Raw genomic sequence first — 27,357 nt, forward strand, 5'->3', positions numbered from 1 at the left:
ATGGGGGATCTATGACAGGTCTGCCTTCTGTCTCTCTCTCTCTCTCTGTTATGCTATGACATCATGACCAGCCTGGAGTCCATCAACCAGATGACCAAGCAAGACCCAAGCTGTAACTCTACAAGATATCCAGATGAAGGCTTCTCTGATGATGTAAGCTAATGAGACATTGACTGATATTTCTGTTATTCTGGGCTTTTTCCCTGTTGACTCTTACTATCATGTTAAGGCCTCTCAACACGTGATCACAATACTGGATATTGTACACTTCCTGAGACCGCTGATTTGGCCTCAGTGGTTATGTGACCTCTGAGGCCAATCAAGCGGCTTCAGCAGAACTCAAGGAGAGACCTGTGGGAAGACACCAGAGCAGAAAGACCAAACCGTGCTGAGAGGACATGAGCACCAGAGACAGGTGAGTATGATTTTTTTTATTCTTTCTTTCAAACCCTCCTCTTCCCATCATATTTTAAAATAAGAAATAAAAATTGCCTGGTCAGTCTCTCCTAAAGTGTGTAATGCAGAATGATCATTCTGGTGCATCTTTTGACCATGTAGTCTAACTTGACGCCATTATCATTTTTTTTTTATTTTTTTTTTTTATTTTTACAAAAAAATCCCTAAAATATTCCAAAGATGTACAGTGTCATATCTTAAGCCCCAAGTGAGACATGCCCTTTTTCCCAATAAGCTCCACCCTCTCATTAACATATTTATAAAATAACAAAATACTTAGGAACAGAGCAGCAGTCCAATATAACACAGGCATATTTGGAAACCATCTCCGAAGCTTTGCAAGGTGCTGTGGGGGTACATTATGATCTGGGGATTATTAATCTTATTGAGTTTAAAGCGTTTTTCTTTATACCTTAGGACTATACACATTAGAGCTGTACATATTTCTAGGGCTGAAATAATGAATATTTTATTAAATGTTACTATTTTTGAGGCGAGAAGATGACATTACATGACCACAAGGCTCTCAATACTAAACTAATGGAACACTGTATTCGCTGCCTTCTATTTATTCATGTTCCTCAGAGGAAACTTTTCACAAGAAAAATCTACTTAAACATAAACCTTTTAAAATACTTTTAAATTTATTTATATATTTTTAACTTTCCTTATATTGTATTTTAATTTGTACTACATTTGATATCCTTCTCAAGTCACATCCAGAGTAAGATAAAATATAACCTGGTTCCTTCTTGGAATCTTTATGTAAATTGCACTCCTCCGACATTTGTTACCTAACATCTTAATTCTGTTATTTGTGCTCCCACAATGCACTACTTCCTAACAGGCTAGGCTTCTGAACAGAATAAAACCTAATGTAATTTATAAGGAAACCACAGTAGTCAACATTTTATGCTGCAAATATGTTGTAGAGAAGGAGTTTTCCTTTAAGCATTCTATGAGTGTTAGGTAGTAATCACAGATTCTTTTGCCACTTCCCATTGAAAATTAGAAGTGTCACAATAGTCACCTTTTCACCTATGTATAGAACTTGTTAGTGATGCTGATTGCCAGTCATTCACTTCCCAGGGCCCAAGACTGGTAACATTTCGTGAGCAACATCTTTGAACTGCCTTAAGTTGCTGGCAGACCGGATTGTTTATATATATATATATATATATATATATATATATATATATATATATATATATATACACACACACACATACATACACACAACTCAAGCTATTTTATTTCTTGAAATTGCCATCTCTGTCAAAATCATCAAGAAATGAAAGTAAATGGTGCAAAATGGCCATGAAAAATATCCGTTTTGTCATGGCCATCATGGACGAGAGCGGCTCCTGTTCTCACGGATCCTTAATGCATTTCAGTGTATGGAGGGATCCGTGAGAACAAAAATAGGACATGACCTAGATTTTGATGGTCCTTTCTGTACCTATTTCTTCTTCTCGCTCGGGTTCTCTCAAACTAAATACCAAGGAGGTTCCAGCCATCCTGGTGGGTCCAGATTGACCGTCCGGGCCTGATACATGGATCTCCTGTTCCTGCTGGCGGATGCTCATTGGTGTTTTCCTCTGCAAGTTGACCTTCTGTCCCAAGGACCACTGTTCTCCCACCTTATCTCAGCTGCATTTACAGGGTAGCTGTTGAAGCCTAAGTCTGGAGGCATAACAGTTTTTCGGAACCTGTTATCCTGACCATTCTCAAAGTCTTAAGTCCCCAGTTTACAAAGATCTATTATTTTTATTATTTATTATTATTGTTTATTTATATAGCACCATTAATTCCATGGTGCTTTACATTTGGGGGTTACATACACTACACAAAAAATACAGGTAGATATACTACTAACAATGACCGACTAGCACAGTGGGGTAGAGGGCCCTGCCTGCAAGGGCTTACAATCTATGAGGGAAGGGGGTAGAGACAGAAGGAGAGGGGGACACTGTACAGATGGCAGTGCGGTGATAGTGTTATTGGAGGTTGTAGGCCTTACTGAATAGGTGAGTCTTCAGGGCCTTCTTGAAGCCTGTAATTGTGGAGGTCAGTCTTATGTGTCTTGGTAAGGAGTTCCAGAGTATGGGGGATGCACGGGAGAAATCTTGGAGATTGGTTGTGTGAGGAGTGGATGAGAGCAGAGCGGAGTAGGAGGTCATTGGAGGATCTGAGGTTACGTGTGAGCAGGTAGCGGGAGATATATGGAGGGGACAGGTTGTGGATGCCTTTGTATGTTAATGATAGTAGCTTGAACTCAATTCGCTGGGCTATGGGTAGCCAGTGGAGAGACTGGTAGAGGGGAGCAGCTGATGAAGATGGGGGGGTGAGGTAAATTAAACGAGCAGCGCAGTTTAAGGTGGACTGGAGGGGGCCAGGGTGTTTGCTGGGAGTCCATGGAGGAGGGTGTTGCAGTAGTCTAGGCGAGAGATTATGAGGGCCTGGATGAGCATCTTAGTGGTTTCAGGGGTGAGGAAGGAGTGGATTCGATGGATGTTCTTGAGTTGGAGGCGGCAGGAAGTGTTGAGGGTTTGAACATGTAACTTGAAGGATAGGTTGGAGCCCAGGGTTACCCCAAGGCATCAGGCCCATGGGACAGGGGTACTTGTGGTTCCATTAACTTTGATAGATGGGTCAGGTGGAGGGGCCATGCGGGGTGGGGTGAAGATTATGAACTCCATTTTCTCCATGTTGAGTTTGAGAAAGCGGGAGGAGAGGAAGGAGGCTACAGCCATTAAACAATCTGGAATTCTAGCCAGCAGGGAGGTAATGTCTGGTCCAGAGATGTAGATTTGGGTGTCATCGGCATAGCAGTGGTATTGAAAACCATGAGATTCTATGAGTTGGTGTAGATGGAGAATAGGAGGGGTCCTAGGACGAAGCCTTGGGGGACACCTATAGAGAAAGGGCGTGGTGATGAGGTGGTGTGCGAGTGGGAGACGCTGAATATGAGGTATGAGGAGATCCAGGAAAGGGCCAGGTCTGAGATACCAAGGGATGAGAGAATTTCTAACAGGAGGGAGTGGTCAACCGTGTCAAAGGCAGAGGAGAGGTCGAGGAGGAGGAGGACAGAGTAATGGCGCTTGGCTTTGGCGGTTAGAAGGTCATTAGTAGCTTTTGTTAGGGCAGTTTCAGTGGAGTGATGGGGTCTGAAGCCTGACTGTAGTCTGTCAAAGAGCAGGTTTTTTGTAGATAAGACGCCGGAATAGCCTTTAGAAAGACTATTAGTCTCTTATCTTTAGATGTGATCTCCACCGCGTCGTTCCTTAGAAATACTGTTTTTTACCGGTATGCAAATTAATTATATCGTAGAGATGGGGGCGTCCCCACTGCTGCTCGAAAACAGGCTCCAGCGACGCCTCTATCTTCTGCTGGATCCTCCCCTTCTTTCTTCGGCGTCACCTCCGACGCCTGCACAGTTGGCTCTGCCAGTGAGACACTAAGGAAAAATTGTCAAAAGACAGGATCACCATAAAAATATTGTATTTATTAATAATCAAATATGAAAAAACATCAACATTGTAGTTCATATAAATATCAAAAATACTGGCTAAATATAGGAGGACCAACACACCACAAAATCCGGTAAGTGGCAGGCAACAATGAACAATAAAATATAAACATGCAAAAGTGTAATAAAGTGTATAAAACAATAATATTATAATAATGTGTCAGCTAATTGAAAAGTATATGCACAAAATATATATATTTATATTTATTATTATTAGAGATGAGCGAACACTAAAATGTTCGAGGTTCGAAATTCGATTCGAACAGCCGCTCACTGTTCGAGTGTTCGAATGGGTTTCGAACCCCATTATAGTCTATGGGGAACATAAACTCGTTAAGGGGGAAACCCAAATTCGTGTCTGGAGGGTCACCAAGTCCACTATGACACCCCAGGAAATGATACCAACACCCTGGAATGACACTGGGACAGCAGGGGAAGCATGTCTGGGGGCATAAAAGTCACTTTATTTCATGGAAATCCCTGTCAGTTTGCGATTTTCGCAAGCTAACTTTTCCCCATAGAAATGCATTGGCCAGTGCTGATTGGCCAGAGTACGGAACTCGACCAATCAGCGCTGGCTCTGCTGGAGGAGGCGGAGTCTAAGATAGCTCCACACCAGTCTCCATTCAGGTCCGACCTTAGACTCCGCCTCCTCCGGCAGAGCCAGCGCTGATTGGCCGAAGGCTGGCCAATGCATTCCTATGCGAATGCAGACTTAGCAGTGCTGAGTCAGTTTTGCTCAACTACACATCTGATGCACACTCGGCACTGCTACATCAGATGTAGCAATCTGATGTAGCAGAGCCGAGGGTGCACTAGAACCCCTGTGCAAACTCAGTTCACGCTAATAGAATGCATTGGCCAGCGCTGATTGGCCAATGCATTCTATTAGCCCGATGAAGTAGAGCTGAATGTGTGTGCTAAGCACACACATTCAGCACTGCTTCATCACGCCAATACAATGCATTAGCCAGTGCTGATTGGCCAGAGTACGGAATTCGGCCAATCAGCGCTGGCCAATGCATTCTATTAGCCCGATGAAGTAGAGCTGAATGTGTGTGCTAAGCACACACATTCAGCACTGCTTCATCAAGCCAATACAATGCATTAGCCAGTGCTGATTGGCCAGAGTACGGAATTCGGCCAATCAGCGCTGGCTCTGCTGGAGGAGGCGGAGTCTAAGGTCGGACCTGAATGGAGACTGGTGTGGAGCGATCTTAGACTCCGCCTCCTCCAGCAGAGCCAGCGCTGATTGGTCGAGTTCCGTACTCTGGCCAATCAGCGCTGGCCAATGCATTCTATTAGCCCGATGAAGTAGAGCTGAATGTGTGTGCTTAGCACACACATTCAGCTCTACTTCATCAGGCTAATAGAATACATTGGCCAATCAGCGCTGGCCAATGCATTCTATTAGCTTGATGAAGCAGAGTGTGCACAAGGGTTCAAGCGCACCCTCGGCTCTGATGTAGCAGAGCTGAGGGTGCACAAGGGTTCAAGTGCACCCTCGGCTCTCCTACATCAGAGCCGAGGGTGCGCTTGAACCCTTGTGCAGCCTCGGCTCTGCTACATCAGAGCCGAGGGTGCGCTTGAACCCTTGTGCACACTCTGCTTCATCAAGCTAATAGAATGCATTGGCCAGCACTGATTGGCCAGAGTACGGAATTCGGCCAATCAGCGCTGGCCAATGCATCCCTATGGGAAAAAGTTTATCTCACAAAAATCACAATTACACACCCGATAGAGCCCCAAAAAGTTATTTTTAATAACATTCCCCCCTAAATAAAGGTTATCCCTAGCTATCCCTGCCTGTACAGCTATCCCTGTCTCATAGTCACAAAGTTCACATTCTCATATGACCCGGATTTGAAATCCACTATTCGTCTAAAATGGAGGTCACCTGATTTCGGCAGCCAATGACTTTTTCCAATTTTTTTCAATGCCCCCAGTGTCGTAGTTCCTGTCCCACCTCCCCTGCGCTGTTATTGGTGCAAAAAAGGCGCCAGGGAAGGTGGGAGGGGAATCGAATTTTGGCGCACTTTACCACGTGGTGTTCGATTCGATTCGAACATGGCGAACACCCTGATATCCGATCGAACATGTGTTCGATAGAACACTGTTCGCTCATCTCTAATTATTATCTTTAAGAAGGGGCTTCAGACCGGCCCAACGCAACCTCAAAGCAGAGACTGCATGGAAAACTTACACCAAAAGGCAGACAATTGATGATATTCCAACCAGGATAGGGAGGAATCTGGAAAGGCAGCCTGCAACTGGTCGAAGGAAGGGAGGGAAGAAGAGGGGCCGGGGATGGAACCCAGTCGGACATCGTCTGCAGCGAACCAACCCAGGAAGTGATGTGCGGAAACCCCAGGAGGGAACATGGAATTTTCAAGCAGAGCGCCGGGGACCCTAGCTAAAGCAGCCGACCTGCAAAGACTGTCCCAAACAGATAAGAAGTGGGAAGCCAACTGGAAAGAGTGGACCTAAGCAGGGCGGTGGTGCGAGGGCAACCAAGGAAGAGAGGGGAGGTGAGAATCAGTGAGCCAGGACTCCAACAGAACCCACTGTTTGTCGCGGCATCGATAACGCCAATCCAGAAGGCAGAGGAGGACCGAAGCATGATAATAAAGGAGAAGGTCCGGAAGACCGGCTCCCCCCTATCCCTATGCCTGGAAAGGGTGTGGAAGCGGATCCTACTATGGGAAGAACCCCAAACAGCGCCCAAAGAGGGATTTGAGGGAGGAGAAAAAAACGCCCAGGGACAGGGATTGGGAGTGCTTGGAAAAGGTAGAGAAATCTGGGCAGGACGTCCATCTTCAGAACATTAATGCGTCCAAACCATGAGAGTCCAAGGAACCCGTAGGAGCCCAGGTCAGCGATCGTCCTATCCATAAGGGCCGAATAATTCAAATCCAAAAAGTCCTTAGGATTAGTGGAAATCTGGATCCCCAGATATTTAATTGACCGGGGTTGCCAACGGAAGGGGGAAGCCTGCGGACAGGGCGGCGACTTCCAAGGGGGATAGGGAAACGTTAAGGTCTTGGTCAGATTAACTGACTCTTGGTCAGATTAACTTTGAAGTTGGAGACTTCACAGCTAAATTCATCCAAAATCGCTGGGAAGGAGAGGTGAGGTTGGGCGACGTATAAAAGGAGGTCATCGGTGTAAACGGCAGCTTTAACATGAGTGGGACCCAATGTGAACCCCTCAATATTGGAACACGAGCAGATATTTTTAAAGGCTATTCACGCATATGTGGGGCTCTATTAGCATAATTTTGCTGATAGAGCCCCTTTAAATGAATGCAGAATGTCATGGACACAGCTAGTGTCCGCTGCTAATGTCCGTGCAAGATTTTGAATGACATTAGCAGCGGACACTGAAAGTAGTGTGAACGCCCCCTAAGATAGTCCATGTGCCTCATAGTAATAGCAATTAACCCTATCATGTCCTTCACATTAACCCCCTGTGTGCCTCACATAATAGTTACTGATATGTGAGAGACATGGAGGTAATAATGAAGTATCTTCATGATTAGTACCCCATATATCTCACACATCAGTAACCCTTATGGTGAAGTACACAGGGGGTTAATGTGAGGGACATGATAGGGATAGTTGCTATTAGAGATGAGCGAGTACTGTTCGGATCAACCGATCCGAACAGCACGCTCGCATAGAAATGAATGGAAGTAGCCGGCACGCGGGGGGGTTAAGCGGCCGGCCGACGTCATCGCGGAAGTACTAGGTGCATCCATTCATTTCTATGGAGCATGCTGTTCAGATCGGCTGATCCGAACAGTACTCGCTCATCTCTAGTTGCTATTACTATGAGGCACATGGAGGTACCAAAACTAAATGAATAACTCCAAATGCCTGACATTAATAGGTATAGTAATCCCCCTCCAGCCTGTACCTGTGTGTTCTTTCTTTACTTTCATTTTGCTGAAGCTTCCCCTTCTCCCTCTCATGTGTGCAAGATGCAGGATGGCAGGGTCCATCTTCTGTACAGCGATAAGCTCCGCCTGCTGGGCTCTACTCACCCTCTCATTGGTTGACAGAGGGCAGCCAGAGAAGGGGGGTGAGGAGGAGCTTCCTGAGAGCGCTGAGTGGAGCTTCCTCTATCAATAGCTGCAGCTCCTTGCGCTGGCTGCTCTCTATTAGCCGATGCTGCAGGTACACAGTGTGCTTCCGACATATACTTCCTAATAGGGAAAGTATATGTCGGAAGCACACTGTGTACCTGCAGCATTGGCTAACAGAGAGCAGCCAGCGCATGGAGCTGCAGCTACTGATAGAGGACCGACAGGGGGCCCCTGCAAGTGCTGGGGCCCTCGGCAATTGCCCTGCTGATCGACCCGACCTGTGTTTTGTTAGGTCCGGGCCCTGCCGCGGGGCCCCGCTGGCCGCTGCATGGCCCGCCCGGCCCTGGATCCGCCCCTGCTATGGGGAAAAAATACTCGTTAAGGGGGAAACCACTATTCGACTCAGGAAAGTCACCAAGTCCACTATGACACCCCAGAAAATTATGTCAACACCCTGGAATGCAACTGGGACAGCAGGGGAAGCATGTCTGGGGGCATCTAACATGCCCAAGTCACTGTATTACGTCGGGATCCCAGTCAGCTTGCGATATGCGGGAGCTGACTTTTTCTAATAGGAATGCATTGGCCAGGGTTGATTGGCTGAATGCCATACAGAGTACAGCATTCGGCCAATCAACGCTGGTTCTGCCAGAGGCTCGTCTGTGAGGAGGCGGAGTGTAAGATCAGACCAGAATGGAGACTGCTGTGGACTGATCTTAGACTACCCCTCCTCCAATGTTATGAAAAACACCAAACAATGGTGAAATGCCAGGTGTATGTTAGAATCCAAAACATAGAAGAACACCAGGCCTGGATATATACCAAAAATATTAGCTTTTATTTAATAAAATTACATATAATAGACAAATACAATAACATTTAATTTAAATAGGGGAACAGATAAAAACCCAAAGAGCATGATAAGGGATATAGAGGTATATACAAGCACCACGAGGTAGCTAGAGCATTGTACACTGTGTATTTGCAACATAAGGGTAAAGTCATAGTGAGTAATGAATATATGCATATGCAGAGTACATCAAATCAAATAAGACCCCACCGACCAACCCTGCATAAGTGAGTAGTGAAATGTATCACAGATATACAGTTCATATAGGCAGTTCATATAGGCATAGGCTATACCCTCATACCAGACCGTGCTCGGTGGGGTCTTATTTGATTTGATGTACTCTGCATATGCATATATTCATTACTCACTATGACTTTACCCTTATGTTTGTATGTTGCATATACACAGTAATTTTAATTGTAATTGTAATTTTAATAGTAATTTTATTAAATAAAAGCTAAAAATTTTGGTATATATCCAGGCCTGGTGTTTTTCTATGTTTTGGATACTACGTCTCCTCCACCAGAACCAGCGTTGATTGGCTGAATGCTGTACTCTGTATGGCATTCGGCCAATCAACACTGGTCAATGCATTCCTATGCCGAGATGTAGCAGTGCTGGCCGTGCGCTCAGCTTGACTACACCGGAGATGCAGCCGAGCTCAGCGCACGGCCAGCTCTGCTACACCAGAGATGTAGCAGAGCTGAGTGTGCGTTGAACCAGATAGAAACCCAAAGAGCTGTGTGAGTGACATTCCCACCTAAATAAAGGTAATCTCTAGCTAACCCTGCTTGTACATCTATCTCTGTCTCACAGTTAGTCACATAGTTTACAGTCTCATATGAACCGGATATTAAATCCACTATTTGTATAAATTGGAGGTCACCTGATTTAGCCAGCCAATTACTTTTTCCAATTTTTTTTGATGCCACCGTTGTCGTAGTTCCTGTCCCACCTCCCCTGCACAGTTATTGGTGCAAAAAAAAAAGCGCCAGGGAAGGTGGGAGGGGAATTTTTAGTGAGTTTGCCACGTGGTGTTCGACTAGAATCGAACATCTCGAACAGCCTGATATCCGATCGAACATGTACTCGATCGAACGCTGTTCGCTCATCTCTAACATGTATTTATTTATTTATTGTATGTGGCTCAAAATGTGCATTTTTCCCTATCACTATGTCTTTGGAGTATGGGAGGAAATCCACGCAAACACGGGAGAACAAACTCCTTGCAGATGTTTTGTCCTTGTCAGGATTTGAACCCATGCTCCAGCGCTGCAAGGCCACCATGCTGCCCTTTAACATGTATTTATATATTGTACATGTCAATGTTTTTATCAGCTATCAACATAAGCTTTACTTATATCACTTGCAGACTTTAGGTTAAGTGTCTCAAGTGTCACTATTCAGCTTCTTGAAAACAGTAACTTCAGCACCTTGGACAGCTACAAACGCAGTTGTGTATGATGACTAAATCTTAAAGGCAGTCTGTCACCAGGGTGAAGTATATTACAGCAACAGCAATGTTACATAGGTCAGGCTTAATTGAATGTAATGCCTTTTTCCCAATGAAAATTCATGCCTCCATAGCAGAGATATTAATTTGTTTCACAATATGTAAATGAGCAATCTGGAGCACTGAGGACGGCTCTGTTGCTCCAAACTGCTATGCCTCACTCTACTTCAATATCCTTTCCTTCCCCCCCTCCCTTCTTTGAGTGATAAGGATAGGGAACTATACGGAAATCTCTCCTGGCCCTGTGTTCTTGCATTTACAGAGGCATAGTAAAGCAATGTGGGGCACAGCAATTTGGAGCAACAAAGCTGCCCTTGTTATTCTAGATTGCTTATTTGCATATTATGAAATAAGTGAATATCTCAGCAACTGTGGTATAGTTTTTCATGGGGAAAAAGTGTTACATTAAAGTGAGCCTGACCTATCAAACTGTGTTGCTGGTTTAATATGTGCTTCACCCTGGTGACAAACTCCCTTTAAGTATGCAGTCTTCATGTATCCATGAGTATATACATGCCTACAATGCCTAGAGATATATATACAGGGCTGGTGTTAGGAAGGGGGGCAAACTGGGCAATTTAATTAGGTCTCCATCCCCAAATGGGCCCCCATGATCCAAAGCAATCTGGGGGTCTCCACACAACTATATCAGCATGCTGTGTTGTGCACAGTGATACAGCTTAACCCTATGACTAAGCAGGGAGCTAAAAAGTCCCTGCTCTGCCATAGACTAATGGTAACGCACAGGACGTCGTGGGATAGATGGCTATAATGACATCACTACATTGTGCCACCTGTGCCAGACCTTCAGGGAGAGAATTCGACTGCTTCATTCATTGTGGGATTGTGGTGTGGTGAGTAAAGAATTTATTGTCTTCTAGAGAGGGAAAAGAGATCTGGTAAGGGAGAAAACTATTATTTATAGGGGGGCTATTATTTATAGTGGGGGACCTATTAAATATAAGGGTGGCTATTGTAAGGTTGGACTATTATTTATAAGGGGAAACTATTAGTTATTAAAAAGTTATTATAAGAAATGAACTATTATATATAAGGGGCTATTGTATGTAATAGTTCCCCTTATAAAAATCCTTTTATATATTATGAATCCTCCCTATTCTAAATAATAGTTCCCTTTCATAACAGCCCACCTTTAAGGGGAGAAAATGAGGGGGGCCATTATAAGGTTGAACTCATTCTATATAAGGGAAGAACTATTATTTATAAGGGAAGAACTAATATATAAGGCAGGACTATTACTTATAAGGGGAGCTATTATAATGGGGAGACTGTTATATACAGGGTGTCTGGAAAGTAAGTGCACAAAATGAAAGGGTGGCTCTTAGCCAGCATATGAAGCATTGTCAATTCCGCTGTGTATGTAACACCTGTGCCAACCCGCGGAGAGCTCGTGAACCACATGCAGGCTGCTTTCATCGCGGTGAGGGACTATGCTAGGAGTCTGTGAATGGCTGCGTCAATCCATCTCTCGGCATTGCACTGCTTGCATCGAGGCAGGCGGGCCAGCAGCTTATGCAATTCTTGTAAATAAGTAACAGTGATTAAACTAATTTCCCATTAAAGCGCTTTCTCTTCTTCGTTTCTCTTTTCACATGGCGCAGCGAGGGATAGGAAACCAAAATCTTGGTCTACCTGCAGCACCACAACGGTGCATTTCCGGTCACATGTTCATTAATAAAAAATGCTTCATATGAAGTACACCCTTGCATTTTGTGTACTTACTTTCCATACACCCTGTATAAGGGTGCATTCACACTGAGTAAACGCTAGCTTATTCTGAACGTAAAACACGTTCAGAATAAGCGGCGTCTAAAGCAGCTCCATTCATTTCTATGGGAGCGGGGATACGAGCGCTCCCCATAGAAATGAATGGGCTGCTTCTTTCACTCCGTGCAGTCCCATTGAAGTGAATGGGAAGTGCCGGCGTGTACGCTCCGGCATGAGCAGAGCTTGCCGTATACGCCGGCACTCCCCATTCACTTCAATGGGACTGCACGGAGTGAAAGAAGCAGCCCATTCATTTCTATGGGGAGCGCTCGTATCCCCGCTCCCATAGAAATGAATGGAGCTGCTTTAGACGCCGCTTATTCTGAACGTGTTTTACGTTCAGAATAAGCTAGCGTTTACTCAGTGTGAATGCACCCTAAGGGTGCATTCAGACTACGTAACGCCGGGCGTGTATGAGAGCCGTACACGCCGGCATTACGGCAGACTGCCGAACACTTCCCATTCACTTCAATGGGAGCGCTCGTAAACGCCGCTGTTACGAGCGCTCCCATTGAAGTGAATGGGAAGTGTTCGGCAGTCTGCCGTAATGCCGGCGTGTACGGCTCTCATACACGCCCGGCGTTACGTAGTCTGAATGCACCCTAAGGGTGTTATTTTAGGGGTGGACTATTACATATAAGGGGAGCTATTATAAGAGGAGAACAGTTATATATAAGGGGGGATTATTATAAGAGAGGAACTATTATATATAAGGGGAGACTGTTATATAAAAAGGGGGCTATTATAAGAGGAACCACTATATATTGGGGACTATTATAAGGGGGAGACTATAATATATATAAAGGGGGCTATTATAAGGAGGAGAATGTTGTATATATGGGGCTATTATAAAGGAGAGACTGTTGTATATAAAGGGGGCTATTATAAGGGGTTATTATAAAGGAGAGACTGTTATATATAAGGGGGATTTGGGGGGCCACATGGTGGCTCAGTGGTTAGCACTGCAGCCCTGCAGTGCTGGAGTCCTAGTGTTCAAATCCCACCAAGGACAAAAAAACATCTGCAGGGAGTTTGTATGTTCTCCCCGTGTTTGCATGGACCACCACCCCATTTTCCAAAGACATATACTGATAGGGAAAAATGTACATTGTGAGCTGTATGTGGGGCTCACAATCTACATTTAAAAATAAAAAATAAATAAATAAATATATATAGATATAGATATATATATAGATATATATAATGGGGATTTGGTTATATAGAGATGAGCAAACGCAGTTCGATCAAATTGCTATTCAATCGAATATCAGGCCGTTCGAGGTATTCGATTCCAATCGAATACCACACGGCAAACGCAGTAAAAATTTGTATCCCCACCCACCTAACCTGGCATGTTTTTTGCACCAATAACTGCGCAGGGGAGGTGGAACAGGAACTACGACAATGTAGGCAAATTGAAAAAACCCATTGGCTGCTGAAAACATGTGACCTCGGATTTATAAGAATAGCGGCCACCATCTTCGTTTCATTTTGCGGCTTGGAGACGTAGGGACAGTTGTGCTGCTGAGGGCTAGAGAGGGATTAGCTTCAGCTAGGCAGGGAAAAACTGAAGAAAAACAATAGCTTTTTTCAAAGCTAAATGCAGGGAGAGGAGTCGAGCTTTCCACGGGGTGTCCCCCCAAAAACTAACAGGGATACAGAGCAATTAGGTCCGGCTATATACGCTCAACCCAGCTTTCCACGGGGAGTCCCCCCAAACACCTAACAGGGATACAGAGCAATTCAGTCCAGCTATATACGCTCAACCCAGCTTTCCACAGGGTGTCCCCCAAAAAACAAACAGGGATACAGAGCAATTCAGTCCAGCTATATACGCTCAACCCAGCTTTCCACGGGGTGTCCCCCTAAAACACCTAACAGGGATACAGAGCAATTAGGTCCGGCTATGTACGCTCAATCCAGATATCCACGGTGTGTACCCCCAAAACCTAAGTGGGATACACAGAAATTCAGTTAGGCTATGTACACTCAATCCAGTTTTTCATGGTGTGTAACCCCAAAACCTACCTGGGATACACAGCAATTCAGGCAGGGTATATACGCTCAATCCATTTTTTTCACGGTGTGTAACCAAAAAACCTACCTGGGATACACAGCAATTCAGCCAGGCTATATCAGCTCAATCCAATTTTTAAGGGTCTACCCCCCAAAAGCTAAGTGGGATACACAGCAATTCAGTCAGGCTATATGAGCTCAATCCAATTTTTAAGGGTCTACCCCCCAAAAGCTAAGTGGGATACACAGGAATTCAGTCAGTCCATGTATGCTCAATCCAGTTTTTAATGGTGTGTACCCCCAAAACCTACCTGGGATACACAGCAATTAAGTCAGGCTATATATGCTCAATACAGCTTTCCTCAGTGTGTACCCCCAAAAACCTAAGTGGTATACAGAAAATCTGTGTACAGTATATATACGCTGAATCCAGCTTTCCTGGTTGTATTCCACTCCCAAATAAAAGTGGTACACAGCTAAATATAAAATAGCATCTCTGTTTATGGGCTGAAGCTGAATGGTGGGCCTGACACTGTATACGCTGCTGGGGCAAGTGACAACTACAAAAGAGGGGCAAAAGAATTAATCCTGGGCGTGGCACGGCTGAATTGGCAGTAATGGGCACAAAATAACATCTCTGTTTACGAGCTGAAGCTGAATGGGGCATAAACTTAAAATGCAGAGGCCCCAATCTATCTCTAACTCAAGAGAACATACACATGCAGGTTCTATCATGCAGTTACAAGTAGAAGAGTGGCTCAGTAAGTTTTCAGCCTAGCAGAGGCTACTTTTCACTTACGAAAATGGCCGCACTTTTACCAGTATATCAAGCACAATGGTGTAGGTTTCAAAGAACCTTTGCACCAACAAGTTAAAAACGTGGGCCATGTGTGGACCGTGTTTGAGTCAGGCAAGCTCCAGATCTGCTACCAGGTTCCGGCCATTATCACATACGCAAACATGCCTGGGTCCAGGTGCAGCGGGGAAAACCACATTGCCGTCTCATCGACGATGGCATCCCTAAACTCGGTGGAAGTGTTTTTTTTCTGTCGGCCAAGCTGATGAGCTTCAGCATGACCTGCTGATGTCTCCACACCCCAGTGCTGAAGCACTTACAGGTTGCAGGTGTGGTCGAGGTTGCTCCAAAAGTGTTGGAGACAGATGTGGAGGTGTCCAGGCTGGTGGTCTGGACTGCAGCACCAGCACTGTAAACAGTGGAAGAGGCAGTGTCGGCAACGCCGGGCGATGATTGTCCTGCGTTTGCTCTCTGCCACTGAGCCCAGGGCTTGCCTTCCAAATGACAGAGCACGCAAGAGGTGGTAAGGTTGCTCTTTTCAGAGCCCCTACTCAGTTTAGACTTGCAAAGTATGCAAACCGCACTAAATTTGTCCTCCGTGTATACATTGAAAAATCTCAACACCATTGAGGAACGTGGCCTCGATGGAGGAGTTTCACTCGGGTGGCTAGAAGCGGGAACATCTTGGGCCTTGCTGCCTCAGGCCTGGCTTCTGTGAAGCAGCTGTCCTGTGCCTCTGCCTCTAGCCACCTTTTTTCCTGCTTAACTTGCTTCCATATCTACATATCATTTTTGCAATTTTTTCCTCTCCCCTACCAGAACAAAGGACGAGATTTTTTACTTATACCAGGGGTCGAGGATTGCAAAAATCCAGTATTTTTGTTGCTCTCCATGATGTGAACTATGCCTTTATCTCTTGAAAAGCAACCCAACATGAAGTCACCGACTTCAAGTCAGCCATGTGTGCCATTGTGTTACTTGGCATGATTTCTAATGAGCTTCTAACCAGCAGAGTTGGCGGGAATCAGGGTGGATTGAGCCTAGTAGGAGCAAAATTGTGCAATGCTCAAGGTGGAGGAGTATGAGGAGGAGGATTGTAGAGGGTGAGCACACACATGAAACTTCATATTGGGGTGCTTAACACTGGTGGACATGTAAATGATGGGTCTATCCAGTGGCTGTTCATTTTGATGAAAGTCAGCCGGTCAGCACTCTCAGCTGACAGTCGGCTGTGCTTATCCGTGATGATGCCACCAGCTCTTCTGAAAACCCTTTCCGATAGCACGCTGGCAGCAGGGCAGGAAAGGACCTCCAAGGCGTACAGCGCAAATTCCAGCCACAAATCCAACTTGTAGAACCACTAAGTGCAGAGGGATAAGAGAGGACAGGGCTTTTGTCGGCCAGGTACTCCCGCAACATGCGCCTATACTTGTCCCTCCTGGTGACACTAAGCCCCACAGTGGTGGTAGTTTGGCCAGGGGGTGCTGCTAGCCTCCTGTGTAACAATGAGATCATCTGCCACTTCGTCATCCTATATATGAAACGTTTGCTTCTAAGTAGCTACTTTCTTAGTGTAAAGTGGTAGCACAATTCAATCAGATGTTTTTAATTTTTTATGATTAACTAGGTGGAGCTCTTAGTGGTATATAAGTTTAGCTTTTCCACTGTGTGAGACAAGCTATGACTAAGCGACATATCATATAATCCCGAAACACGTAAGCTCCTTTTTTGTACATGTGCGGGACCAATGTTCATGTATTTTTAACCTTTTGAATTTAAAGTTATTTTTTTAAAGTGCCATGCTGGAGTAACTCTTCTACCTTAAGTCTCCTACATCCAGTAGCACAGTCCAGGATTTTCTCTGTGCAGCCTCCCATTGCTGTTGAAGTCTACATCAGCTCTACATTGGCTTTATATCGTTCCAGGTGGTAAGAGCTCCATTATCTTTTTTCATACTGGCTGGAACATACCTGTCCTCCCACACCACGCCCTTCACTTTCTCACAATATATATGCCAGTTATTATAAGGGAACACTTTTATTTATTCTGACATGCAGAAGACGGAAAGCACAGAACGGAAACCAGAACGCAGGTGTGAACCTAGCGTAAGAGGGGTATTGGTATTGTTAAAGGGGCTATTATTTATTAGAGAGAACTATTTTTTATAAGTGGGAGCATTATTGTTAAGAGGGCTATTATTTATAAGATGGCTAATACTGATAATGTAGACTATTATTTATATGGGGAACTATTTTTTATGAGAGAGCTATTATAGTAAGGGGGTATTTATAAGGGAGCAGTATTATTTATAAGGGGGACTATTACAGATAAGAGAGAAGTATTACTGATATGGGGACTATTTATAAGCAGGGACTATTATTTCTTAAAGGGAGCTATAATAACTGATAAGGGGGTGCAAAAATCTATTAGGTGGTACATTTGAATGGTAGGTGGGCATAAGGAGGAATGGTAATTACTGTTTCAGTGGCAGAAAGGAGGCATTATTAAAGGGGCTGCCACTGGAAGTTCTGCAGCTGCCTTCTGAATTCACTGGATATGATGGCGTTTTTGGCATATTAGTATTTAGGGCCCGTTTTTAATTTTGCCCAGGGTCGATAGATATCGATAGATATTAGATACAGTACAGTAGACACAAAATAGAACTGATATAGGGAACTAGATAGGAAGAGAAGGGTTAGATAATATAACCTTATTTTTTATCACATACTGACAGTAGTAGAAGAGTGCTAGATAGACCGAGGTATAGTAATAGGTCAATATTAGATACATTTGAAGAAATCTGATAGATAATAGACAAATATTAGACTGAAAGACTAAAATATGTATATAGATAATATGTGGATATTAGAGAACTAGATGGATAGGTAGATATTGAAGGGAAAGATAGCATGTACATATTAGATAAATACTGTATGTAGATATTAGATGATAGATAGATAGATAGATAAATAGATAAACATTAGCTAATGTGTAGATTGTTATATAGATAGATACGTGCTACATAAAACAGATATACCTAGCTATGCAATCTTCATTCTTACTCGCTTTCTGCAATAGAATAATACATGATAAAAATAGATCAATGTAAGGTAGATAAATCTGTCGGTACATAAAGACATACAATATGGTACTTCATGATGGTGTATTATAATTGCTTGTAATGTCCCCTCAGTGTACCCTGTGTCAGCCCTTCTACTTCTATACTTCACTCCAGGGTTGTGTTTTCTTGAGCTACATCTTCATTTTCTCTCTTTCATCCCATCACTCCTTTCCCCTCCACATTGAGGGCTCCTCCTCCTCTTCCTCCCCTCCCTTCTCATTCTCTCTCAGCCTCCAGGCTCCATCTGATTCCTCTCACTTGGCTCCCTGGACCAGCAGCCATGGCTGATATGAAAACAGGCGTCTTTGCTAAAAACGTGCAGAAAAGGCTCAGCAGGGCACAAGAGAAGGTAAGTGTCCCTGGATATTTCTGTCACATGACTGACTGCCATCCTGGCCTGCACAAATATAATAGACTGCACCTCCCTGGCATACAGGTGCCATGCAGGCCCTCATCTCCAGGATGGTATTATTATGGCTGGAGCCATCAGTACTAGATGAGATCTTCAGCTGACATCTATTTGCTAAGCAGGGCTGTAGAGGTGGTGGACAAGGCTTCTTTCCACAGCCCTTCTGCTGTCAGTGTAGTGACATGTTGGGGGAGGGAGTGTCTGTGTGTGTGTAGCTGTGTGGGCACTCAAGGGTTACTTACAATGCAGCAGCAGCATCAGGGGCTGTGGGAATATATTGTAAGGCTGCACTACTAGCAATGGGGAGAGGGGGTGCATGGTGCAGATAGCACAGAAAGATCCAAGACAAGGTCGAGGTGCTGCAGAACTGCATGTACAGGACTGCAAAGCCAGGAATCCCCAGCAATATCCTGCCTGCCATGTCTCTATTACCTAAGACATCCTAAATACTGTAACATTGCATGTGAGAGTGGACTAGATAGATACATATATACTCTACATAGAAAAATAGACATGCAGCTATATGCCCTTCTATAGTAGTTATATATACTGTATATAGATATGTATGCAAATATATGCAGCTATATGTCCTTCTATAGTAGTTATATATACTGTACATAGATATGTATGCAAATATATGCAGCTATATGTCCTTCTATAGTAGTTATACTGTACATAGATATGTATGCTAACATATGCAGCTATATGTCCTTCAATAGTAGTTATAGATACTGTACATAGATATGCATCCAAATATATGTAACCGTTTGTCCTTCTATAGTAGTTAAAGATATATATATGCATATTGTGTGTATATATATATATATATATATATATATATATATATATATATATACACACACACACATATATATATGTATATATATATACGGACAAATAGATGCAGTTATCTGCCCTTCTATAGTAGTTATACCATAGATATATACAGTCAATAGATAAATATGTGCACAAATATATGTAGCTATCTGTCCTTCTATAGTAGTTATAGATATATACTGTAGATAGATAAGTATGCATATACATATATGTAGCTATCTGTCCTTCTATAGTAGTTATAGATATATACTGTAGATAGATAAGTATGCATATACATATATGTAGCCATCTGTTCTTCTATAGTAGTTATAGCTATATAATGTCGGTAGATAAATATGCACACCAATATATGTAGCCATCTGTTCTTCTATAGTAGTTATAGATATATAATGTCGGTAGATAAATATGCATATACATATATGTAGCCATCTGTCCTTCTATAGTAGCTATACCGTAGATATATACTGTATATAGATAAATAAGCATACAAATATATGTATCCATCTGTCCTTCTATAGTAGTTAATGGTTTATAGCACACTTTTCAAGGTCACGTGTGTTTTAATAGGGTGTACTGACAGCATATAGTATTGTATACATTGAATTGTATCCATAATTGTTTAATATTCTGATTATTACTATTACTACTACGGATAATAATCACATTGGACAATATGCCTCTTACCATATGCTTATATTGTGTATCAGAAATATATGTAAATGGTTGCCGCTTTGTAACCTGTGTAGTAAGTTTCCTCTCGGTCATTGACTTACATGTAAGTAAGAAATGTGTGTTTTTATGAAATACTCCATCTTCCTTTATTACTAGTATTTGACACCAGGTACAGGCAGCATGTAAATGTAAATATAGTGTGACACCTTCTCTTTGACAGCAAGTACATATACCTATACGGAGACATTTTCTGCGGGGTCGCATGATGTGAGTACATCAGTGCTGTACTATACATTGTAACATCTCTATCGCTTCGGGGCTTTTGTTTTGGGCCTTTGAATTGTTGACTAAGAAGAAATTTAGGCCAAATGGCAGCACAATGGGCTGAGTGCTGCTGGAGAAAGATTACATCTGTCATTGTGATTTGTTGAGGCAGATAAACAATCTGCTGTCACTTGTCTCCACCCCCACACATGCACATGTTCAATGCAGTAAGAGGATTGTGTCCCCGTTAACCTTTTCACTGATCCACTGCTGCCAGTGCTGTCACTATTCCAGGTGCAGTCAGTTCCCTTTGAAGGTAGGTGTAATCTTCATCAAGTCAATGGAGTCCAATGTCAGGGAGAATCTCCCGCCTTCACCAGCTTGGGTGGAAATTTACAGATAAAATGGATACGTGGCTAAAAGGCAATTTGATACAAGGAAATATTTTTTTTTTAGATTCTGTTACTTCCTGTAAAATTAATATACATATCTTCATATATTTTACAACATTTCCATTTGAACGTTAAGCTTTCAGTAATTCTGGATGAGTATACAGTATATGTAACCACAGTGGCAATCTTACAAAACGGTGTGTGTTTTACAAAGTTCCTGAAAGGCATATATTCCACAACTGCTTGAGTTTGTGCCATTCTTTACCATCGTTCTAGTATTCTATTCATGAATTAGGATGTAGAACGTGGTAGGTTGTATATGAGATTAGAGCGGGGAATTATAGGGGTTGTCTTGTCAGAGACAAAATCCCTTTCAGAATACCTGATTGGCCCAGGTCCTACCCCTTGGTAAACCAATGTTTTTTCTCCAGGGGAAGCCATAGGGAAATTTAGTGATGGAGGAATAGAAAGATTGCTTAACTTGGTTTAAATGAGGAGACACACTAACAGTATGTTGTCCAAGCTGGAGACCACCCCTCTTTAATGCCCATATGCCCCAATAGGGCATATGGGCAGGATTAACTCTGTGAGATAACCCCTTTAAGACGTAGTAAACTTACTTTTCTTTCCATATAGTATAATCTTCACCAGTTCACCAGTGAGCATGACTGTATGTCTGTCTGCCATCTGTGGGGGCCACCTGTATTCACACTGTAAGACTGTCATCTAAGGTGTATGATATTTAATATTAGCTCTTATGTTATCAATCTACAATATAACCATCTATAACAACAACATTTTCAGCATTTATGGACCCAGCATCAAATTGTCCATAAACTTATTGGAAATCAAATGCCATTATATCAATGCAATATAATGATTTAGAAAGCCATTACACCGATCTGGACCCACGCTAGCAGAAAATGAACATGTTCCATGCGGATAAATAATGGCAATAGATATTTGTTGTGAAATAAGACATTTATTCTTCTATTCCATGCGTGAGTAACCTGACCATCTGCCTGCAGGGTCATTTAATACCACCCATTAAACAGCGCCTTTCTTTCTTCACCTTCAGACTTGAACTATATCAGATTTCTGTAGCAAATATTGTGCATCCTATTCATGGCTACCTGTATGCTGTATGAGAGAAGAGTGAACTGAGTAACATGACAGGGGTGCTTTACCCTGAAATATTGTAAACTAAAGTACTTCTATTTATTAAATTGACATAAATCAGCTCTTTATATGATCTAAAGTTAAAGGCGTATTCTTAGGATAGGTCATCGATATTAGATCTGCAGCTGTTCGGGGACAGTACAACTCATGAAGTGTAGTGGTGACTTTAGGTACTGCAGGGCTGTCCTATAGACTTCAGTGGGGCAGCCCTGCATTACCTAAAGCCGCCACCATACTTTGGTGAGTTAGCAACACAACTCCAGGCATGTAAACATTAACAGGAACTGCGCTGTCCCAGAGGAGTTAATCTATGGAGGTCTCGGCTGTCCAACCGGGAAGGAGAGCAGCTCTGTATCCTGGCTAATGTACATGACCGAGTGTACATCGGATGTGGGGCCATGTTTTCAGTTGAATGATACTCAGGGTGACATTTGAGTGCATTTCGTGTTGCATTCATGTCTGTTTAGGCTTCTGATCCGCTCCCTTGACACGGAGCAGGATCGGACCTTAAATCAGAAGCACACTCATCTGCATGGGGCCTTAGAGAGGTAAAAAGAAGCAGGTTTGGTTATGACTAGAGCTTATATACAGACATACTGACTCATTTCTCTATAGTTATATACAAAAACACTGAGTGTATAGTCTGGACATGCAGCTATTCTGCCATCCAGCTTTTCACTAGAGTTCTTTCTAACAATGAACTTGTAGGAGCAAATGGCAAAGTGTATGACTGTAACATCAGACTACGCAGGATTTCTTTGTAGTCTGTAGCCATAGACACATAGCTCTGTGTAACAGTTGTAGACACAAAATGGTAAGAGATATTTGAGACGTTTTGCAAAGTTTCTTTATTATTCATTTGATAAATCACAGCAGTAACGTTTACATTTGATATTTATACTGTGACATTCAGAGATATTACATGCTTTCTTATACAGTGTGTGGGGAAGGTAGCTCGGTAGCAGTAATAGTGTGGACCCAACCAGTCAGAGACAGGGACACAATATCTCATACAAACAGGTTTATTTGGAAAAACAACAAAATAAATAAACCTTCACATTAGGCACAGAATAAGCAAAATAAAATACAGCCTTAACTTCAGACAAAACTAACTTCAAACAAAACCCTGCTCGTCTGAGCACTAAGGGCTCGTTCACACGTGAACATTGGGGCGGATTTTGACAGCGGATTTCGCTTCAAAATCCGCCCCTTTACAATGGTGGTCTATGCAGACCGCCGGGCTTCTTTTTTCCGCTAGCGGCGGGCCGCTGCTAGCGGAAAAAAGAAGCGACATGTCCTTTCTTCAGGCGGAAGCCGCGGCGCGCTGGATCATTGGCTTCCGCCTAGCGGCAGCACCTTCCTGTGTCAGCTCATTCATTTGAGCTGCCATAGGAGGGGAAAGCCGCGATGGTCGCGGCAGGCGGGTTTTGACCAGAGAGAGACGCGGCAAGCCTTTTTTTTATGGCCCAGTAATAAGTCTAGGATCTAGACCTGGGGCTGAGGCCTACTCAAGACCTACTCTGGACCACACATAAGTCAGAAACCTGCTTGTCATCTTCTCACAAGTGAAACCTCTCTAAAAGACTCCCTCTTTAAACAGATCACCCCCTTATACAGACCATCTTTTTAGTGATGAATGTTCATCATTCCATACTAGCCATCTTCTTTGAGAAGACTACCCCCCAGAGAAGACCACTTTTTAATGCAATGTTGAGTGGCTATGTCAAAGATGTTTCACCAGGAAAGGTGAAAAAAATATATACTCACCTGTCCCCAGTATTATCCAGTCCCGGCTACTATCCAGTTTCATGGTGCCCTGGTTCTTCTTCCAATGAAAGTTCTCGCCTCACGTGACTGTTGAGGACAATCAGCAGCCTAAGCAAAGGATTTGGGACACTTCATGTCCTATCCTTAGGCAGCTGAGGTCGGTGATTGGCATCAATGGTCACATACAGTCAGGACTTCCACCAAAAAAGCACCCCAGGAGCAGGAAATTGTATATCCTGGACATTGCCTTTAAAAATAAACATGAAGTATGAATATTATGTATCCTTCTAATATCTCATATGTTTAAGACGACATGTCACAATTCCTGATATGTCTGTCTGCCTTAGTAAATAGTTGTTTATTCCCCAACAAAATATCAATTCTGAAAAATGTTTACTCAGAACTCTGTTGTATTATCCCTGTGTTATATCTCATCCATCACAGGATGAGAGCTACGGACATTAACTGATACATGCCGACAGATCCCTCTCCGTTGGGTGTTTGTCATTCACTCCAGTGTGTAAAACATGCAGGACTTTTTTCCACTATTCAAATTAAACAAACATGATAGAAAACAACAGCCGCCATATTGTTTACATTGCAGTCAATGGAAACAGACTGACGCTAGGTTCACACCTGCGTTCTGGTCTCCGTTCTATGGTTTCTTCTGGCATGCAGAAGACGGAAACCATAGACCGGGTCCAGCCGTGAGCGGCGGTGAGCGTTTTAGGCTCTCCGCCGCGAAACCGTATTTTTTTTATCAGGACACAGAGTACTGCATGTCCGACTCTGTGTCCGGATTATAAAACCCGGTTTCGCGGCAGAGAGTGCAAAACGCTCACCGCCGCTCACGGCCGGACATCTCTCTCACCCATTCAAATGAATGGGTGAGAGAGACTCCTGCAGGTTTCCGTCTCCTGCCTCTGTTTTAGGCAGTAAACGGAAACCTCAAGTACGGAGTGCCGGCGCAGATGTGAACGAGCCCTGAGAGGACTCTGTCTGTGTCCATTACTGTACTACTGTTAATGTCCATTGCTGTCATCCCATGATGGATGACCGCAATGAACTGTAATAGTGGTAGCTTGAATGTAGCCTTGTGGGGAATAACATTCTCTTTGACAAGAGGAATGGTGACTCCTAGTTATAAGTTTATTCATACATTTCTAACAGAAATAACTGAGGAATGGTGTGAGCAAATATTGCTGTGGAGCTCTAATCTAAAGTGAAACTCACAAATGTGGAATTTTAGAGAAATGGTAATGAGCCTTCTAATATTGGTTATATCATATAGGTTACTAGTTATGTATTATGTTTGATTGCTGGAATCTGAACTCTGGGACCCCCAGAATGGGGGACTGCAAGTTTGCCGCCTCCTCCATTCACTTCTGTAGGACTACTAGAGATTGGTAGTGGAGCGATGGAAGTGGATGAACACCACTGCTTCATTCATATTGGGTCTTCAGGGGAACTTTTAGGTTCCTGGTCATGTGTTCACTGGGGTTCCCAGTGATCAGACCCCCAATGAGCAGATATCTATCTGCTTTCCTGTGGATAGAGGATAAATCTCATTAATGGGAAAGCTCTTTCAATTAAAATCGGTAAGATAGTGCCATTTATAAGGAAAGTACAGCTATGATAGGAAATTTTCTTGCAATTCCTGTCTCATTTCTAATAAGAAGCAGAGGTCTCAGTGGAGACAGGAAACCGTTTACGTCTCCGAATAACAAACTATTGATTACATTATTGGTAGAAAATATTATACCAGCTTTACTACGTTCTAAGAAATTGTGAGCCATATAATGATATTGTACTATTTCTCAGAGGGGCATTGGTTCTCATTGAAGAGAAGTATGGTGACTTATACAAAAATGCTTCAGAAAAAAACCACAATGGAAACACACGACTTTTTTTCAGTATTTTTTCTTTGTGGATTTTCTACCCTTATTATACCTATAGGGAAAACACCAGCATTTCCTTAGATGTAATTGGTTGATCATAGCTGTAATTGATTGATCATAGCTGAGTAGAGGAACGCTAGAATGTTCCTTTTTATCCTCGTGATGGTGTAAATGAACGTGTTTTGTTATTCTGTTTGTGACCTTTTTTCTAGTTGATAGCGTGCATAAGATATAATTAGAGCTATAGACTTCTAAGAGACCCAGACCCAACAATGTGTGAACCTCCGCCTCGAAACAAACAGTTCATGCAGTATATTAAATCAGCTTGGTACATGAATGGCTGCCTTTACTATTATATACAGTATCAAAGCCCCTGATATGCTAATTCCATTTTATAGATGGGAATGACTGCGAACTTAGAAAAATAAAATACAATACACAGTCCAACTCAGGGTTCGTTCACATCTGCGCCCGGTCTCCGTTCTGCAGGTTTCCGTTTCCTTCACAAAATAGAGGCAGGATACGGAAACCTGCAGGACTCTCTCATCCATTCATTTCAATGGATGAGAAAGCTGACCGGCCGTGAGTGGCGGTGAGCGTTTTATGCTCTCCGTCGCGAAACCGTTTTTTTTAATCCGGACACAGAGTTGGACATGCAGTACTCTGTGTCCAGATTTAAAAAAATGGTTTCGCGGAGAAGAGCATAAAACGCTCACAGCCGGACCCGGTCTGTGGTTTCCGTCTTCTTGCATGCAGAAGACGGAAACCACAGAACGGAGTGCTGAATGCAGGTGTGACCCTAGCGCCAGAGGTTTATTTGAGGAACCTTCCCCTATGGTCAAAATAAAGACCACATAAGGGTGCATGCACACAATGTAATGCGGCACTGATTCTTGCACGATAACTTGTGTAAGGATCAGCGCTGCAAAACAGAATCCCATTGACTTCAATGGGTTCCGTTCAGTGCACGTAACACATTGAAATCAATGGGAGGCTTTTTAACCCATTGATTTCAATGTGTTACGCGCTTTAAACGGAACCCATTGAAGTCAATGGGATTCTGTTTTGCAGCGCTGATCCTTACACAAGTTATCGTGCAAGAATCAGTGCCATGTTACATCATGTGAATGCACCCTTATAGTGAACCTTTCACCTAGAAAACAGTGTTCAATCAATGGGCATTCAGTATCTATTTTAGTGACTGAAATCACCGTCCCTTCTGTATTTAGGAGTCCAGAGGGCAGTCTGAACTCAATGACGGGCTGTCTTCCCCATATAAATATGAATGCAAAGATAGAAATCAATCATGATTAGCACTACTGGACTCTACCTACCGCCCACTGGACTCTAAAGATGGAAGGGATTTAAAGGAGTTGTCCAGGCAAAAAAAATATTTTATAAATTACATGGCGGGCAGTGAATAAAAAAAAAAAAAAAATCACTGTCACGTTTCCCTGGTGCTTTCCAGTGCGTTCAGGTCTCTGCATTGTTGTCTTGGTGGAAGTCCCCGCCACATGTGATCTCTGAAGTCAATTAGTGGCCTCAGTGAAGGTCATGCGCCATCACTATCTGTGAGATCCCAGGGTTTCTTCCTGAGGTTGCTGATCTGTGATGTCATAGCCGGTGAGCAGTTTCACTTTGAGATGACACCAGAGTAGCAGGACTGGACCATGCGGAGAGGATACCAAAGCACCAGGGACAGGTGAGTTTGATTTTATTTATTTTATTTTTTTTTTATACCTCCCACAACCTATATTAAATTTTTATTTTTTTGCACAGACAACCT

The 27,357-nt window shown here is 43.2% G+C and overlaps 1 protein-coding gene across 9 annotated transcripts in view; it reads left to right on the forward strand.

Annotated features, from left to right (window-relative positions):
• The first annotated feature begins 18,349 nt into the window (after positions 1–18,349).
• Positions 18,350–27,357, forward strand: part of AMPH (amphiphysin) — a 141,814-nt gene continuing 132,806 nt past the window's right edge. For 4 of the 9 annotated variants that reach the window (XM_075271189.1, XM_075271190.1, XM_075271196.1 and 1 more), the window contains exon 1: positions 18,350–18,502. In XM_075271189.1, the coding sequence (XP_075127290.1) occupies positions 18,434–18,502 (69 nt within the window). In that variant the 5' untranslated portion in view covers positions 18,350–18,433. The remainder of the gene's footprint in view (positions 18,503–27,357) is intronic. The other 5 variants (XM_075271194.1, XM_075271193.1, XM_075271197.1 and 2 more) reach the window with 4 other exon arrangements.

This window comes from Leptodactylus fuscus, chromosome 4 (genome assembly GCF_031893055.1).
Source record: "Leptodactylus fuscus isolate aLepFus1 chromosome 4, aLepFus1.hap2, whole genome shotgun sequence".
Classification (NCBI taxonomy): Eukaryota; Metazoa; Chordata; class Amphibia; order Anura; family Leptodactylidae; genus Leptodactylus; species Leptodactylus fuscus.